Source organism: Lissotriton vulgaris, chromosome 2_1, assembly GCF_964263255.1.
Source record: "Lissotriton vulgaris chromosome 2_1, aLisVul1.2, whole genome shotgun sequence".
Classification (NCBI taxonomy): Eukaryota; Metazoa; Chordata; class Amphibia; order Caudata; family Salamandridae; genus Lissotriton; species Lissotriton vulgaris.
In genome coordinates this window covers 12,619,066-12,634,804 of record NC_141687.1, presented here as the reverse complement: position 1 = coordinate 12,634,804, position 15,739 = coordinate 12,619,066, and the positions used below count along the sequence as shown (strand labels likewise).

At 47.3% G+C, this 15,739-nt stretch overlaps 1 protein-coding gene across 1 annotated transcript in view; it reads left to right on the top strand.

The window, feature by feature from the left end:
- The window catches only part of LOC147729455 (CD5 antigen-like), a 335,364-nt gene that overhangs the window by 71,990 nt on the left and 247,635 nt on the right, over positions 1–15,739 (top strand). The window contains exon 2 of the mRNA XM_086954324.1: positions 10,104–10,424. Within this exon, the coding sequence (XP_086810450.1) occupies positions 10,104–10,424 (321 nt within the window). The remainder of the gene's footprint in view (positions 1–10,103; positions 10,425–15,739) is intronic.

The following is a 15,739-nucleotide window of genomic DNA, read 5'->3' as shown; positions in this document are numbered from 1 at the left end:
TCACGACACTCGTCCGGAAGGGCAGACTTGTAGAGATGCCTGTAGTAAGTCAAGAAGGTGTTGCAAATGGCAGGAGTAGAGAAGTGATGCGTACCATGTGCATCCGCTATTTCGGTGATGTATGCAGCCTGCCGAGGTGGGCGTAGCAGCGGGGCCAGTAGCCTGCCCGGCCTATCACCCTCGCCATACCGGCGCGCCGTATGGTACTTGCCTAGATATCTCAGTTCTTTGTCTGCTGCGTCTCTGAACTCCAGTAGAAGCTCAATGCGTCGCGTTTCATTGATCGGGGAGGGATCAACAAGGAGTGTGGTCTCAACAGCTAACAGGTCGTGTTCTAGGCGGGACAGGGTCGCACGTATGTCGCGCAGTGCTCCAACATGCTTGGTGATGCATACCCCCCTTATGGTAGCCTTGAACCCCTCCCACAATGTGGCCCCAGAGCCAGTGTTAAGTTCAAAATAGTCCTCGATTGCGGAACGAATCTCCTCAGTGAAGACCGGGTCCGCAAGCGCCCTCCCAGGAAATCGCCACTGCCATTCGTACCCGCCCAGTCTAGGGACCGCAAGTGACAGGACCACCGGGGAATGATCAGAGAGGGTTCGGGGAAGAGTGCGAAGATCAGTGACCCAACCCGCCAAGCCCGGAGAAAGGAGCCAGTAGTCAATTCTGGTGCTCGTGTTGTGATAGCCGGAGTGATGCGTAAAGGCAGGGGTGGCAGTGTGTCGCGTGGCGTCTATATCCAAAAATGAAAAGTGTGAGCACATGGCCGCCACCGCAGCGCGGGCAAGCAGCTTATGATCTGGGGAGGGGGACGTGCTGTCCCTACTGGCATTCAGCAGCAAATTGAAATCGCCCCCTATCGCCAGTAAGTCAATGTCGGAGTGCAATAGCGACAAGTATAGTGCTTCGAAACAGGCCGGGGAATCAACATTGGGACCATAGATCCTCACAATGGCAATTTTATGACCAAACAGCAGCCCATGGAGTATGGCATATCTACCCTCCCCATCAACTTTACTACTCATCAAGACAAAAGGGATCCGCTTGTGTATTAAAATCGCCACCCCACGCGCATATCAACTGAAGCATGAAAACACTCTGTGAGCGCCCCAGCCCCGTGCAAAGGAAGCCATGTCTTTTTGAACCATGTGTGTCTCTTGTAGAACAAGTACATCAACCTTATGTCTCTCTGCATATTGTACAACTTGTTTCCGTTTTTGGGAGGAATTCAGGCCACGTACATTCCATGTCATCAATGTTAGACTAGAAGGACCAGTATGTAAATATATCCGGTCCATAGCGTCAAATCAAGTATTGTAGGCAATAAGTGGTCATTTACCATGTGTCTCGCAATCATACACCAAAACAAAGAAAAGCCACAAAAATACAAACATCCCCTCCCCCACCCGCCACCCAGCCTCCCAACACCCCAAGACAGGCAGAACCCCACTAGTTTCTGAACAACAATGCAGAATGACAATAGCCAAGTATACAAAGCACTTAAAAGCAGCTGCAGAATGAAATCTAACAACCCCCCAAAAAAGGAGCAAAACATGCAGGCCCGCGCCATGGGGGGAAGCAACGCTAGCCCCCGAGCGGGCAACCCAGTAACGCGAGATGAGTGATATTAACTAATAGGAATCCAGCTACGTCGAGCCGTCCCTTCAAGTAGAAAGGTAACCATGTCCGGAGTGTTATGGACATTCAGCCCAGACCAGCGTCTGTGAACAAGTCAGCGCTGGCTTGTGTATCAGGCTGCTGTGGAGAGTTAGGTCTGGAGCCAGAAGCCGAGCCCGGCCCTTTTTTGTACGTGTGGCAGAAGTCTTGAGCCTCAGCTGGAGAATCAAAGATTCGGAATCTGCCATGAACGTCCACCTTCAGACGGGCCGGGTATAGCATGCTGTATTTTAGGCCGAGAATACGAAGTGCCGCCTTAACGCTGGTGTATTTCCTCCGTGCCTCTTGCACTATCACAGTATAGTCTGGAAAAAAGGACAACTTGCTCCCCTGCCACCGCACCTCCCCCATCTCTCGTGCTGCCCGGAGTGCGGCATCACGGTCACGAAAGTTCATGATTCTGGCAATAATGGGCCCGGGCAATTGCCCGGTGCGTGGTTTAGGCCCCAATGACCTATGTGCTCTTTCCACAACAAAGCCAGCTGTGAAGGTGTCCTTGCCGAACAATTCAATAAGGAGGTTTTCCACAAAAGTGTCGAACCGGCCAGTGGCAGTCGTCTCCGCCACGCCAAGAATTCTAATGTTATTCCGCCGGCTGCGTGCTTCGAAATCCTCGTTCTTGATGGCAACATCCTTAAGAATCTTCTCAACCCTTTCCAGCCGCTTTATAGTCTTGGAGGACCCGTCCTCCAAATCAGATATTCTAGATTCAGCCAAGTCTAGGCGCCGGTCGTGGGCTTGCACCGTGGAGCTAATATCAGACAGTTTTTTGTCCAGACTATCGAATCGAGTGTCAAGGGCCTTGAAGCCTACACGCATCTCCCCCATCATGGCGGCCATCATGGATGTCGCATCGCCACTGTCATGTGCCACCTGAGCGCCCGAAGCCGCCCCTGCAGGGGGGTCGGCAGCAGGGAGAGGCGTCTTGTCGAAGTTGAGTGTCCTCTGGGCTGGATCCTTTTTCCCCATAGTGGAGGACGTGTGGCGGGGCCGCAGCCGCAGCGACAGTGGCGGAGAGCAGGGATCAATGGTAAAGCAGACGACCAATGTCGTAGGCCACTAGAGCCCGTACAGCGTGGGAGGTGCGGCAGGCAAGCGGGCAGGCCCCGGACCAAGAAGCTAGAGCAGGGGTACCTCAGCCAGAGACAGCCAGCGCAATGGAGTGTCGCCGATGGTCCACAGTGCAAAGGTATGAGCCACCTCAATCGTGGCCGAGCAAGTATGGACCTCGTGGCAACAGCGTGGAAGCGTGGAGGGCATGCTGCATGGTCGCACGGCGGGGCCGCTGTGCGGTACCGGGGAACGCTCTCAGGCCGCCCAGCAGTCGCGCGGTCTGCCCCCCCGCCCTCCGCCAAATCCCGCAGCCACCCCCTCAGGTCCGCACGGGTCTGTAATCCAGTCCCCGGCTCCCACATGCTACCGGGCCGAAGGCCCCAGCCGCACCTGAGAGTCAGACAAACCAGGGAAAAATGGGAACCGCGCGGCAGTGGAGGCGCATACGCGAGGTCGGCGGGGGAAAGAACGGAGAGGAGCGGCGCCGCGACCGCAATCGGCCGAGCCGCACTCACCCGGCGCTCCAGTGCAGAAGGAAGATGGCGCCGAGGTCCGGAGGCCTCAGATCCCCTCTGCCGTGTTTTCCGCGACCAGCCGCTCCAGCGGCTCTGAAACGTCTCCCTGGCAGTCCGGGGTCATTTGAAGGCAGGTCCCGGTGTCCGGTGCAAACAGGGGCTGCAAATTACATCCTCACTCGCCGATCTCCGGCACCCGCTCGGAGTAGCTTCACAGCGGAGCGGCCATTACTCTTGCCGCCGTGGCCACGCCCCCAACACCTTCTCTACTTAATGTAGACTGGTGTTGAAATAGTGAATCACACTATTCCTAAGTCCAGCGTCCTCCAACGCAAGTCTTTGTAACGACTTGCATTGTAAAAACTGTGATGTAACGTTCCGCAATCATTTTGATCGCGTTTTAACGTCACATATTTACTACGTACTGATAAGGGTAGCCCAGTATACAATCTGGAGTGTATCAAAGTATGTGCATGACAATTTAAGGGAGAAAGCAGATAGACTGGGTTCCTGATTAGCAGGATCCCAGTCAGACTAGATAAAAACAGTGAAACATCAAGCAAAAAGTGGGGGTAACCATAAGAAGCAGATCCTACTTTCCTACAGTAGATATTCATTTTTTAAACATCTTAAAAACATTGCCCTGATGGCCTGTCTAACTGCAACAAATTATTAAAGCTAGCGTTGCTGAGGAAGGGTGACATACCCTGCAACTGGTCCCAGGATGCTTGTTTCCGATCCAGGCAGGACCCGGCTGGGCAGTTCAGTCTGTACTCTTCCCGTGAAGCACAGGATCAAGACTGATTTGCATATGGTTGGGTCCAAACTGGGATGGCCTAGTAGGCAAAAGAACAGATTTAACCCAGATCTCTTGACTGGGGAGAATGTTTGAATCATTCAACATTCTGTCCATCATTTGTTGCAGTTACACTTTCTTCCCTAAGTGGGAAGGGTATGCCCAGAGGTGGGTCACTTCTAACTGTGCCACTAGATTCAAGCTAGCCTGGCTGATGAAGGGTGACATACCCTGAAACCAGTCCCAGGATGATTGTTTCCGGACCAGGGAGGACCTGGCCTGGCAGTTCGGTCTGGCCTGTTCTCAGGAGGCACACGATCAAGACTGATTTGCATATGGCTGGGTCCAAACTGGGGTGGCCTAGTGGGCAAAAGAACGGATTTAACCCAGACATCTTGACAGGGTAGAGAACGTTTGATTCATTCAGCATTACCTCCATCATTTGTTGCAGTTAGACTTTTCGGCCTTGTCAGCACTTAGTCAAGAGGCAGGTTTGCGGCCCCTATAACAATGGCTAAACATGGTTATGTTATGCAGCACAGTTGTACTCTAAGCAGCACATGTATAGATCTGCACAGGGTGCACTGAAATGAATGAATGAATCAATCAATCAATCAATCATATCATTTGTAAAGCGCACCACTCACCCGTGAGGTTCTCAAGGCGCTGGGGTGGGGAATGCTGCTACCGCTCGAAAAGCCAGGTCTTGAGGAGTTTTCTGAAGGTCAGCAGGTCCTAGGTCTGCTGTAGGTGGATGGGGAGGGTGTTCCAGGACTTGGTGGCGAGGTGGGAGAAGGATCTGCCACTGGAGGTCGCTCTTCGGAAGCGCGGGACTGTAGCGAGGGTGAGGTCGGTGGAGCAGAGCTGGCGGGTGGGGGTGTAGAAGCTGAGTCGTCTGTTGAGATACTTTGGTCCGGTGTTGTGGAGTGCCTTGTGTGCGTGGGTGAGGAGCTTGAAGGTTATCCTCTTGTTGACTGGGAACCAGTGCAGGGGTCTCAGGTGGGGTGTGATGTGGCTGCGGTGAGGGATGTCGCGGATCAGGCATTCAGAGGCGGTCTGGATGCGTTGGAGCCGTCTCAGGAGTTTGGCTGAGGCTCCTGAGTAGAGGGCGTTTCCGTAGTCCAGCCTGCTGCTGATGAGGGCCTGGGTGACCGTTCATCTCGTTTCAGTGGGGATCTACTTGTAGATCCTGTGGAGCACGCAGAGTGTGTTGAAGCAGGAGGATGAGACGGCCTTGAACTGTTTAGACATGGAAAGGGTGGAGTCGAGGATGACCCTTAGGTTGCGTGCGTGGTCGGTGGGTGTTGGGGCGTTTCCCAGTGCGGTCGGCACCAGAAGTCATCCCAGGCCGAAGGGGTGGATCCGAAGATGAAGACCTCCGTCTTGTCTGAGTTCAGATTCAGTCGGCTGTTCCCCATCCATTCAGTGACGGCCTTCATTCCTTCTTGAAGGTTGGTTTTGGCAGTGAGGGGGTCCTTGGTGAATCAAGTGTAGGTAGCACCAAATTTGATTAATTGAGTTAAAATTGCTTGCCAAGAATCACATAATTTTGGGGGAGTGGGTTACACATAACTTCTTTGCATAATTGCCTCATGAAGGCTAAAATTAATAGGCTGACGTTTCATGAAGAATTTACAATCACAGCAGATACACAACACATTAGCAGTAATCTTTTTGAAAACCAAGTTAAGTACTCCAAGCATGATTATCATAAAAATGGTAAGAGTTAAAGAAAAAACGTATGATCTGCAAAATAAGGCAAACTAACTAACTATATGGAACAAGAATGCACCTGATACACAAGGTCAAATATAATGAAAGCACATAGCTCGTAATGTGAACACAATACTACAATCACTAACCAAAAGCCATCACATTATCTACTAACCCTGGGTTGTGGAAAAAAAGTGCTCACTGCCATGAAGAACGTCCAAGCCTCGCCTGCAGCTGCACTTGGTAGATAAATGCAATTGCAATGCAATTCGATATGCAGATATTCCCGGTTTAAGAAACACAACTGTTTAATAAGCCCTAAACTTCATTCCGAGCAATCAACTTGACTTGCTTTGATTTAAAACCACAGAAGACATAGCTCATTCTGTTTGTGAATGGCTGGGGGGAGGTTGGGGCCAGCTTTAACCCCTTGGCTGCTGGCCCGATTCCCCTGCTGTGCTGGAGGGAGGTGGGGCGGCACGCACAGCGCCCTGGTGCTCATGATGCTCAAGCTGAGCTCTTCACGGCCTCGCCTGTTTCCATAGAACGCTCAGCACAGCAGGGGAAATATCCCCGCGTGTCAATCAATCAATCAATCAAGAGTATTTGTAAAGCGCGCTACTCACCCGCTAGGGTCTCAAGGCGCTGGGGGCGGGCTGCTACTGCTCAAAAAGCCAGGTCTTGAGTTGCTTCCTGAAGGAGAGATGGTCCTGGGTGAGTCTTAGGTGGGTGGGGAGGGTGTCCAGGTCTTGGCCGCCAGGTAGGTGAAGGATCTTCCTCCGGTGGTGGTTCTGCGTATCCGTGGGACAGTGGCAAGGGCGAGGCTGATGGAGCGGAGCTGGCAGGTTGGCGTGTAGAACGTGAGGCGGTTTTTGAGGTAGTCGGGCCCAAGTCGTGGAGAGCCTTGTGTGCGTGGGTGAGGAGTCTGAACTTGATCCTTTTGCTGACGGGGAGCCAGTGCAGGTCCCTCAGGTGGGCAGAGATGTGGCTGTGTCAGGGGATGTCCAAGACGAGTCGTGCTGAGGCGTTCTGGATGCGCTGGAGTCTTTTGTGTAGTTTGGCGGTGGTCCCAGCGTAGAGGGCGTTCCCGTAGTCCAGACGGCTGGTGACGAGGGCCAGGGTGATCGTTTTCCTGGTTCCAGTGGGGATCCGGCGGAAGATCTTACTGAGCATGCGGAGAGTGTTGAAGCAGGAGGAGGTAACAGCGTTAACTTGCTTGGCTATGGTAAGGGAGGAGTCAAGGATGAAGCCCAGGTTGCTTGCGTGGTCCGTGGACTTGGGTGGGGGCCCAGAGCACTGGGACACCAGGAGTCGTCCCAGGCGGAGATGGATGTGCCGAGGATGAGGACTTCCGTCTTGTCTGAGTTCAGTTTCAGGCGGCTGAGCTTCATCCAGTCTGCGATGTCTTTCATTCCGTCCTGGAAGCTGGCTCTGGCGGAGGTGGGGTCGTTGGTGAGGGAGAGGATCAGTTGGGTATCGTCGGTGTAGGAGATGATGTTGAGGTTGTGCTTGCGTGAGATGGCTGCGAGGGGGCTCATGTAGACGTTGAAGAGGGTGGGGCTGAGCGAGAAGCCTTGAGGTATGCCGCAGATGATCTTGGTGGCTTCTGCGAGGAAGGGCGGGAGACGGACTCTTTGGGTTCTGTCGGAGAGAAAGGAGGTGATCCATTCCAGGGCCTTTCCTTGGATCCCGGCGTGGAGGAGGCGGGTTGTCAGGGTGCGGTGGCAGACCGCGTCGAACGCAGCTGAAAGGTCGAGCAGGATGAGGGCGGCGATTTCCCTGTTGTCCAGCAGGGTCCGGATGCCGTTGGTGGCCGCGATGAGGGCGGTCTCGGTGCTGTGGTTTGCTCAGAATCCGGACTGCGATGGGTCAAGGGAGCCGTTCGTCTCCAGGAAGGCTGTCAGCTGTTTGTTGACGGTTTTCTTGATGACTTTTGCAGGGAAGGAGGGGGCGAGATGGGGCGGAAGTTCTTGAGGTCTGAGGGGTCTTTGGTGGGTTTCTTTAGAAGGGCGCTGATCTCTGCGTGCTTTCAGCTCTCCGGGAAGGTGGCGGATATGAAGGAGTTGTTGATGATGTCTCGAAGTTTGGGTGCGATGATAGAGTCGGCTTTGTTGAAGATTTGGTGTGGGCAGGGATCGGATGGGGAGCCCGAGTGGATGGTGTTCATCGTGTGGGTGGTATCGTCCGTGCTGACCTGAGTCCAGGCGCACATGGTGGTGGTGGGGGGTGTAGGTTCGGTGGTGGGGTACGTGTTCTTAGCGCCGAAGCTGTCGTGTATGTCGACGATCTCACGGTGAAAAAAGGTGGCCAGAGAGTTGCAGAGGTCTTGAGAAGGCGAGATGTCGTTGTTGCTGGCGTTGGGGTTGGAGAGCTCTTTCACGATGTTGAAGAGTTCCTTGCTGTTGTGGGTGTTGTTGTCAAGTCATTCTCTGAAGGATGACCTTTTGGTGGTGCGGATCAGCTGGTGGTGTTTGCGGGTGGGGTTCTTGAGGGCTGTCATGATGTCCGTTGACTGGTTGTGGCGCCAGGCTTTCTCGAGGTCACAGCAGGATTTCTTGGAGTCTTTGAGATCGTTGATGAACCACACAGCTTTCTTGCTGTTGAGGTTGCTGGGAGGGTTCTTCAGTGGAGCAAAGGTGATCCACTGTGTGAGCGTTCAAACGGCTGTGACGAGCTCAGCTGGAGGTGCACGTTGCAGCATCTCTATGTGATTGTCACCATATTTGTGCCTGTGATCACAGGCACAAATATGGTGACAATCACATAGAGATGCTGCAACATGCACCTCCAGCTGAGCTCGTCACAGCCGTTTGAACGCTCACACAGTGGATCACGGAGCTGAGCTCGTCATGAGCGTGGGAGGGGTTAACCTGTTTGATTCTATTTACAGGCACGCGCTCACCATGTACTCTTTGATCATCTTATTTATGCCTTAAAGACGTGCGGATGTGCCTCTAGTGTCAGAGGAATGCATCCTGGTTTTAACCCCATTAAAAATAAATGGCTAGGAAAAATATGTAACAAGATTTACCTGAGATTGTGTCAATTTTACACCCAGAAAGAGTGTCAATTTTTTTGTAATAGTTGCGTAAATGTTAGGGCAGTTTGACTTGTTAGGCTTGTGTGAAATTTAGTTAGTTCATACATAGCACCTCATTGAAGCAGATGTTCAAAAGGGACTTCTTTCATTTCTCTAAACAAACTTCACAATACATGTGTCCTGAAGTGCAAAGCACACATTGAACCTGTGAGATATTTTGGTTTGTCTAAGAACAAGGATTGGTAAGCGAAAGGTTCTCTTCCAGTACAGCCCCGGATGTTGCAATAACAAGATATTTGGGGGGAACCATTTTGCAATACGTAGTATTAATCATCCTGTATTATAACAAATAGGTCAACATTTATTTACAGTTTATAATGGACAAAGTGGTGCAAAATCACAAAAAGTCTTGCAAGGTTATTGACTTTGCATCTCAAACGATATTTTTGGATGGACATGTGCTTATTTCTCAGTGCAAAGAGTGCCAAGAGCTGCTTTTTGTTTCTTTGCGTCAGGGGTGTTGCTGGGTGTAACTTGTGTGGTTCACATTAAAAAAACAACATTGTTTTTAAATGAAGATCCTACTGTTCCTTGGACCCGCATCACCTTTCCACCCAGGGGTTCCTGGTATCTCGCTCTGCAAGCGGACAACTGTCACTTGTGTTTGTTCTCATTGATTTCTCCTTTGTTCACTCCCTCTATCTTGTGAGCTCTCTCTTCTGCACTCTGCCTCCCTCTCTTGTTCTCTATTCTGCCTCTTTCTGCCTCTTGTTTTTTCTCTCTCCCTCTGTATCTCTTGTTCTCACTCTCTTTTTTGTGCACTGTCATTCCCTCTCTTCATCTCTCACTTTTCTCGCTCCCTCTCTTTATCTCTCTTGCTCCATTTCTAGCTCTGTTGTTTCCTTCCCTTCTCTCTTTCTCATTTCTCTCTCCCACACACTCTTGTTCTCTGCCGCACTCTTTACCTTCTCCTGCTCCAACTCTGTCTCTCTATCATCCCAGTTCTCTCTCTCTTTCTCCCTCTCCCCTCTTTCTCCCTCTCCCCTCTTTCTCTCTCCATCTCTTTCTCTCTCCATCTCTTTCTTGTTTTCTCCCCTTTTCTCTCATTCTTTCTCTTCCTCTCTTGTTCTCAACCAATCTTTCTCATCTATCTCTCCTGCTCAGTCTTGTTCCCTCTCTCTCTCTCTCCTCCCTGCTACCCTGTGATTGGCTGAGATTGATATGAGGGCACTGTGCTGGGAGTTGTACTTAATATATACATTTATGTTCTGATAACTAAGTAAACTTTCATTCCTCTGTTTCTTTGCAGTTGACACACGTGTTGTTCGCCTCTCCAATGCTGCGGATCCTTGTGCTGGGGTTGTGCTGGTTAAGATAAATGGCTTTGAAGGAACAATTTGTGACTTGTATTGGGATATGAAGGATGCTGCTGTGGTCTGCAGACAGGTGGGGTGCGGAGCGCCGATCTCAGCGCCTGGAGGGTCTGTATTTGGATCCCTCCGAAACATATTTCCGAAAATATCCAATGTGGACTGCAGAGGATACGAGGCCAGCGTGTTGCGGTGCTCCTACAGCTCCAAACCACAAGCATCTTGTAATAAAAAAAGGGATGCGTCCGTACACTGCACAGGTAAGAACCGCTACAGATCCCACAAAGCAATTCACAAAAATCAGACGTTTAGTCCATATGCAGGAAAAACCCATGAGGGTAAATTGTGAGTAACCAGGTGGCTTCCTGGCGCCTCTTTGCTTTTTATTTCTTGTACAGTGCCGCTTTGTGAAATCTTGAGTTTTTACCCCAAATCTTCACTCTTTCTCACTTCCTGGATGGTACACTGACAAAAATGTCGACACTCAAAATATCCCCATTTAAAAATATTATGATCAACAAATCGGTCCAAAATATCTACATCCTATACTTATAATACTAAGTACAAAAATGTTGATGTCATAAATATAGTTGTACAAAATATAGTTATATATATATTCACTAAAAAAACCATAGGTTTCACATCAGTTATAGTTAGCTGGAAATTTTACTGACATAAAACCAATGAAATTCCACGTTATAGTTAGTTGGACTCACTATAACTTGCGCGCCTGCAATGCACTGCTGATGACGTCACATATTACATCACTCATGACATGGTCAGTGACATCACTCATGACATCACTGATGACACCATCCAGTCAATATGTGTCTTTATGAAAAATAAATATGTTTTATATTTGTATTTGTAAAGGACGATGGAAGAATAAATGGTTAAATAAGTGTGTAAATGGATGTTTTTTTTTAAAGAATTGATTGGTTAACTGCCTTATTAAGTGTATCTTAATGAATACATATATTAACGAGTAATTTTTATATTTTTAAATATATGTATCAGTGTTTCACTTTGTGTATAAGTGGCTGCATGGGTTGGTGACTGACTCACTGTTTGTATGTTTTTTGAAGACAGCATATGTGCAGGACTGTATGGGTGGATGAGTGTGTATATGTGTGTGTTAGTGAGTGAATGCCTGTCTCACTAGTGTCTTTATGAGTAACTACATATGTTTTAATCTTGTATATATGAGCATTGATGTATATAAGTCAGTATATGTGAGAGTGAGAGATTGAAAGAGTTCCTTTTTAAATAAGTATGTGTTTCTATAAGTGATTGTTTAAGAGAGTAAGTATGTGTAAGTTTCCTTAGAAGTAATGTACTAGTGTGTGTATAGCTGTATATGCAAATAAATGAATGTTCAATACTTTATTTGCATGTGTGAGTATGTGTGTGAGTAACTTTTGTAAGACTGTCGGTGTGTAACAGGATGTATATGTGTATCACTATATATGATGAGTGAGAATATGTATGAGTGACTATATAAAACTGTCGGTGTATGAGTGGATGTGTATATAGATGGTGGAATTACTGAATTGGTTTTTGTAACTGGTATGGGAATCTCCATTTTTTTTTAAAATGTTAGTTTCTATTGTTTGAATATGTGTTTCAATGGTTACATTACACTGAAAGGTGGTCTATCAGTCTGTCACAAGGATGGTGTCATCAGTGATGTCATGAGTGATGTCACTGACCATGTCATGAGTGATGTAATATGTGACGTCATCAGCAGTGCATTGCAGGCGCGCAAGTTATAGTGAGTCCAACTAACTATAACGTGGATTTTCATTGGTTTTATGTCAGTAAAATTTCCAGCTAACTATAACTGATGTGAAACCTATGGTTTTTTTAGTGAATTTAATAGGTTTTTTAAATGCTAATTCCTAACTATAACTGGTGTGAAACCTATGGTTTTTTCAGTGAATTTCATTGGTTTTTTAAATGCTAATTCCTAACTATAACTGGTGTGAAACCTATGGTTTTTTCAGTGAATTTCATTGGTTTTTTAAATGCTAATTCCTAACTATAACTGGTGTGAAACCTATGTTTTTTTCAGTGAATTTCAAACGTTTTTTAAATTCTAATTCCTAACTATAAGTCTCACTTTATAAATAAGACTGTTAGCACTCTAGTTGTTCTTTAGAACACTCTGGTACATTCTGTCATTGGGCTACAGTTGGGCTACATCTAGCTGATATTTGGGCTACATTTGGATTTTTTGGTCTCTGGTGGCCATCTTTGGGCTACATTGGGCTACATTGGGCTACATTTGGGCTACATTTTGGCATATATATATAGCCCAATGTAGCACAATATATATTTTATCAAAGTTAATTTTCGTAAAAACCACTTAAGAATAGGGCTACCAGTCCCTACAATTTTTCCCAATTTTTTTATTTTTATTTTTTGCTTTGGAGCGCTCCCGGTGCGCTTCCCGGGGAGCGCCCCGAAAAGCGTACTTTTATAAAGCGCCCCCGGGCGCGCTCCGGGGAGCGTCCCGTAAGCGCCAATATCGCAAACGAAAACATGATCATGACGTATCGCGTAGCCGCGTCTGCGTGATACGCACGGCGTAAGCGCACCCGGAAGTACTCAAGCGAATATGATCGCAAAACGTAAACATCCGACGCACTTACGCTACGCGACCCGGAGCGCCCCCGGGCGCGCCCAGGGGCACGTAGCGTAAGCGCGTCGGGTCATGTGACCTGAAAATAACACTTTTCATTGGTTCATAACAGTTTTAGTTTCATAATGATGAAGCCCCTGGTCTTGTGACCTGAAAATAACACTTCTCATTGGTTCAGGACAGTTTTTTTTCCAAATGATGAAAGACCCCACCTTTTTTCCTTATTCTGACTGTGTCCTTTGACTGAGGAAGACCTGTTTGTACATCTCTGTACCTTTTTGATCTTAATAATGGCTTCAGTAGCAGCAGCAGCTGGTGCATCTGCCCCACCACCACCACCACCACCACCAACAGGACCAGCTCCAGATTATATTGGTGGTCAAGAAGAGGAGGAGGAGGAAGAGGAAGAGGAGTAGGGGAGGAGAAGATGGCTGCCTGAAGAAAATACCCCATACAAACCCAAGCCACACATTGTATGGGAGTTTTTTTCAATCCCAGAGGGCAAGAAAAAAGTGAATGCGGCCAAGGTAACTTGCCTGATCTGCAATGAAGAACTTTCACGGGGCAACTTAAACAAAAAATATTCATTTGGTAACTATACCATGATTCGTCATATGACCCGAAAGCACCCAAACAACTACTCTCGTGCAGAGTTCAGGGAACTGGCCAGTAACCTCCCCCAGTCGTCAAGGACCACCTCCCAAAGAAACCAACCCACTTCATCGGGACCAGAAACATCAGAGATGATGCCTTGTACTCAGCCAAGATTTGCTGATTTTAAAATCACTTGTTCTGCATGTGGCAAGCTTATCGCCTATGATGAAAAAAGCGTAAAGCTCATCGTCCTTACAGGTGATAATCACAAGTGCCCCAAAAAGAAGTAATTTTTTGTTTTTTTTGTTTTTTTGCTCCAGTTGAGCCAGTTTCAATTCCCTTTTTTTGTTTCTCCCCCTAAAAAAATACAAAAAAAATATAAAACTGTTTTGAAAAGCCAAAAAAAGTACAAAATGTTCAAAAAACACAAAAAAATATAAAACAACAAAAAGAAGAAAAAAAAGTTCTTTTTAGAACTACCTCCAATTTCTAAATAAAGGCTTCTTTTTTTATAAACTCTGTCATCTTTTTCCCTCATAGTACGCTCCCCGGGCCGCTACCCGGATTCACACAATGTCCAGCACTCTACAAATGTATGGAGATGATCTATTTCTTTATCGCATAGTAGCAAATCAAACAATAATTATCGGAAAGCACCATATAATTACAATATTTCAATCATTCCATCCAAGTAAGTTAGGAGTCTTCAATAGTTGGGTAGTCAGGTCTTTTATTCTGTTCAAAATGCTATCTTCATAAAAACAATGTTGTAGCCAGTGCCTACGCGTTTCGTCCAACCGGACTTCTTCAGGGCAGGTTAGTCACTGTTTTTTTTGTTTGTTGTCTAGTCTGATGCTTCGTCTAAGGAGTTTGTCTCTAAAACTTCTCTCAGCGTGGTTGTGAAAACATTAAGGCGAATACCTTGTAAGCAGTAAGTTTGTTTTCTTAGTTGGGGGTCCCGTAATTCAGAGAGATATTTTCATGCTTTATTTGATGAAGTAATTTTGCTGCTCGTACCGGGCACTTCCCCCGTGCAAAACGAAAAAAAAAATATTTTAAATTCCCCGCGGGGCCGTTTTATAGCCCCCACATCAAACCTAGAGGGTCAAGGGGGGGTCTACTCTGCCCCCTTATGGTCATTTCCCTCTTTGTTTTGGCCACCTCTCGTGTCTCGATCCTACCGAGACACAAGATGGCGGCTGCTCCAGACTGTTTCGAATGTTTACAGACACCCGAGAGCCAATCAGCTTTCCGTGCGCACCTCGCATGACGCGCCCGGTGCGCGTACCGGTGCACGTACCGGAGCGCGGCTATAGATATATATATTTTTTTGAACCTTAATTACTCAAAATCCACTGGAGCACATATCTTGAGACATAGCAAAGGCACATCAAGCTACCAGTCCCTACAATTTTGCCAAGTTTGGTGGAAATCCATTCAGCCGTTCGGGCTAAAAGTGAAATCGACCGCCCTATGGAAATTAACATGGGGAAAACGCGTTTTGGGACCCCCCTTTTATCTCAACCCCCGCTTGACGAATCCCCCCCAAACTTTCAGGTAAGGACCGGAATGCCGCGAGGCCATTTTGAGGAAATTGTGAGGCAAATTCGTCAACCGGCGCCAAAGTTATTCCAAATAGAATTTTGAGATTTAACATTGAAAAAAATCCTAACTATAACTACCTACTGGCGACCGCCAGTAGGTAATATATATATATATATATATATATATATATATATATATATATATATATATATATATATATATATATATATATATATATATATATATATATATATATATATATATACATATATATATATATTACCTACTGGCGGTCGCCAGTAGGTATATATAGTTAGGATTTTTTCTCTATGGGATTTTTGAAAATTCTATGTCTAATAACTTTGGCGTTTGTGGACGGAATTGGCTGAAATTTTCAGGAAAATTGAACATTTTGTTTCTGAGCAGCCCCTGACAATTTGGGGGGGTTTCATCAAGGGGGGCCGAGAAAAAAGGGGGGTCCCAAAACGCATTTTTCCCATGTTAATTTCCATAGGGCGGCTGGCCTCACTTTTAGCTCGAACGGCTGAAATGGATTTGCACGAAACTTGCCAAAATTGTAGGGACTGTTAGCCCGATGTGCCTTTGCTAGGTCTCAATATATGTGCTCCAGTGGATTTTGAGTAATTTAGGTTCAAAAAAAGATATATATCTGGGCGGAGCCTAACCACACATTTGATCTGATTGGCTGTCAGCACTTCATCCAAGAAGTGTTGGCAGCCATCTTGGGACCAATATACATGATAGCACCTCATTAAAAAGCATTGTAGTTAATAG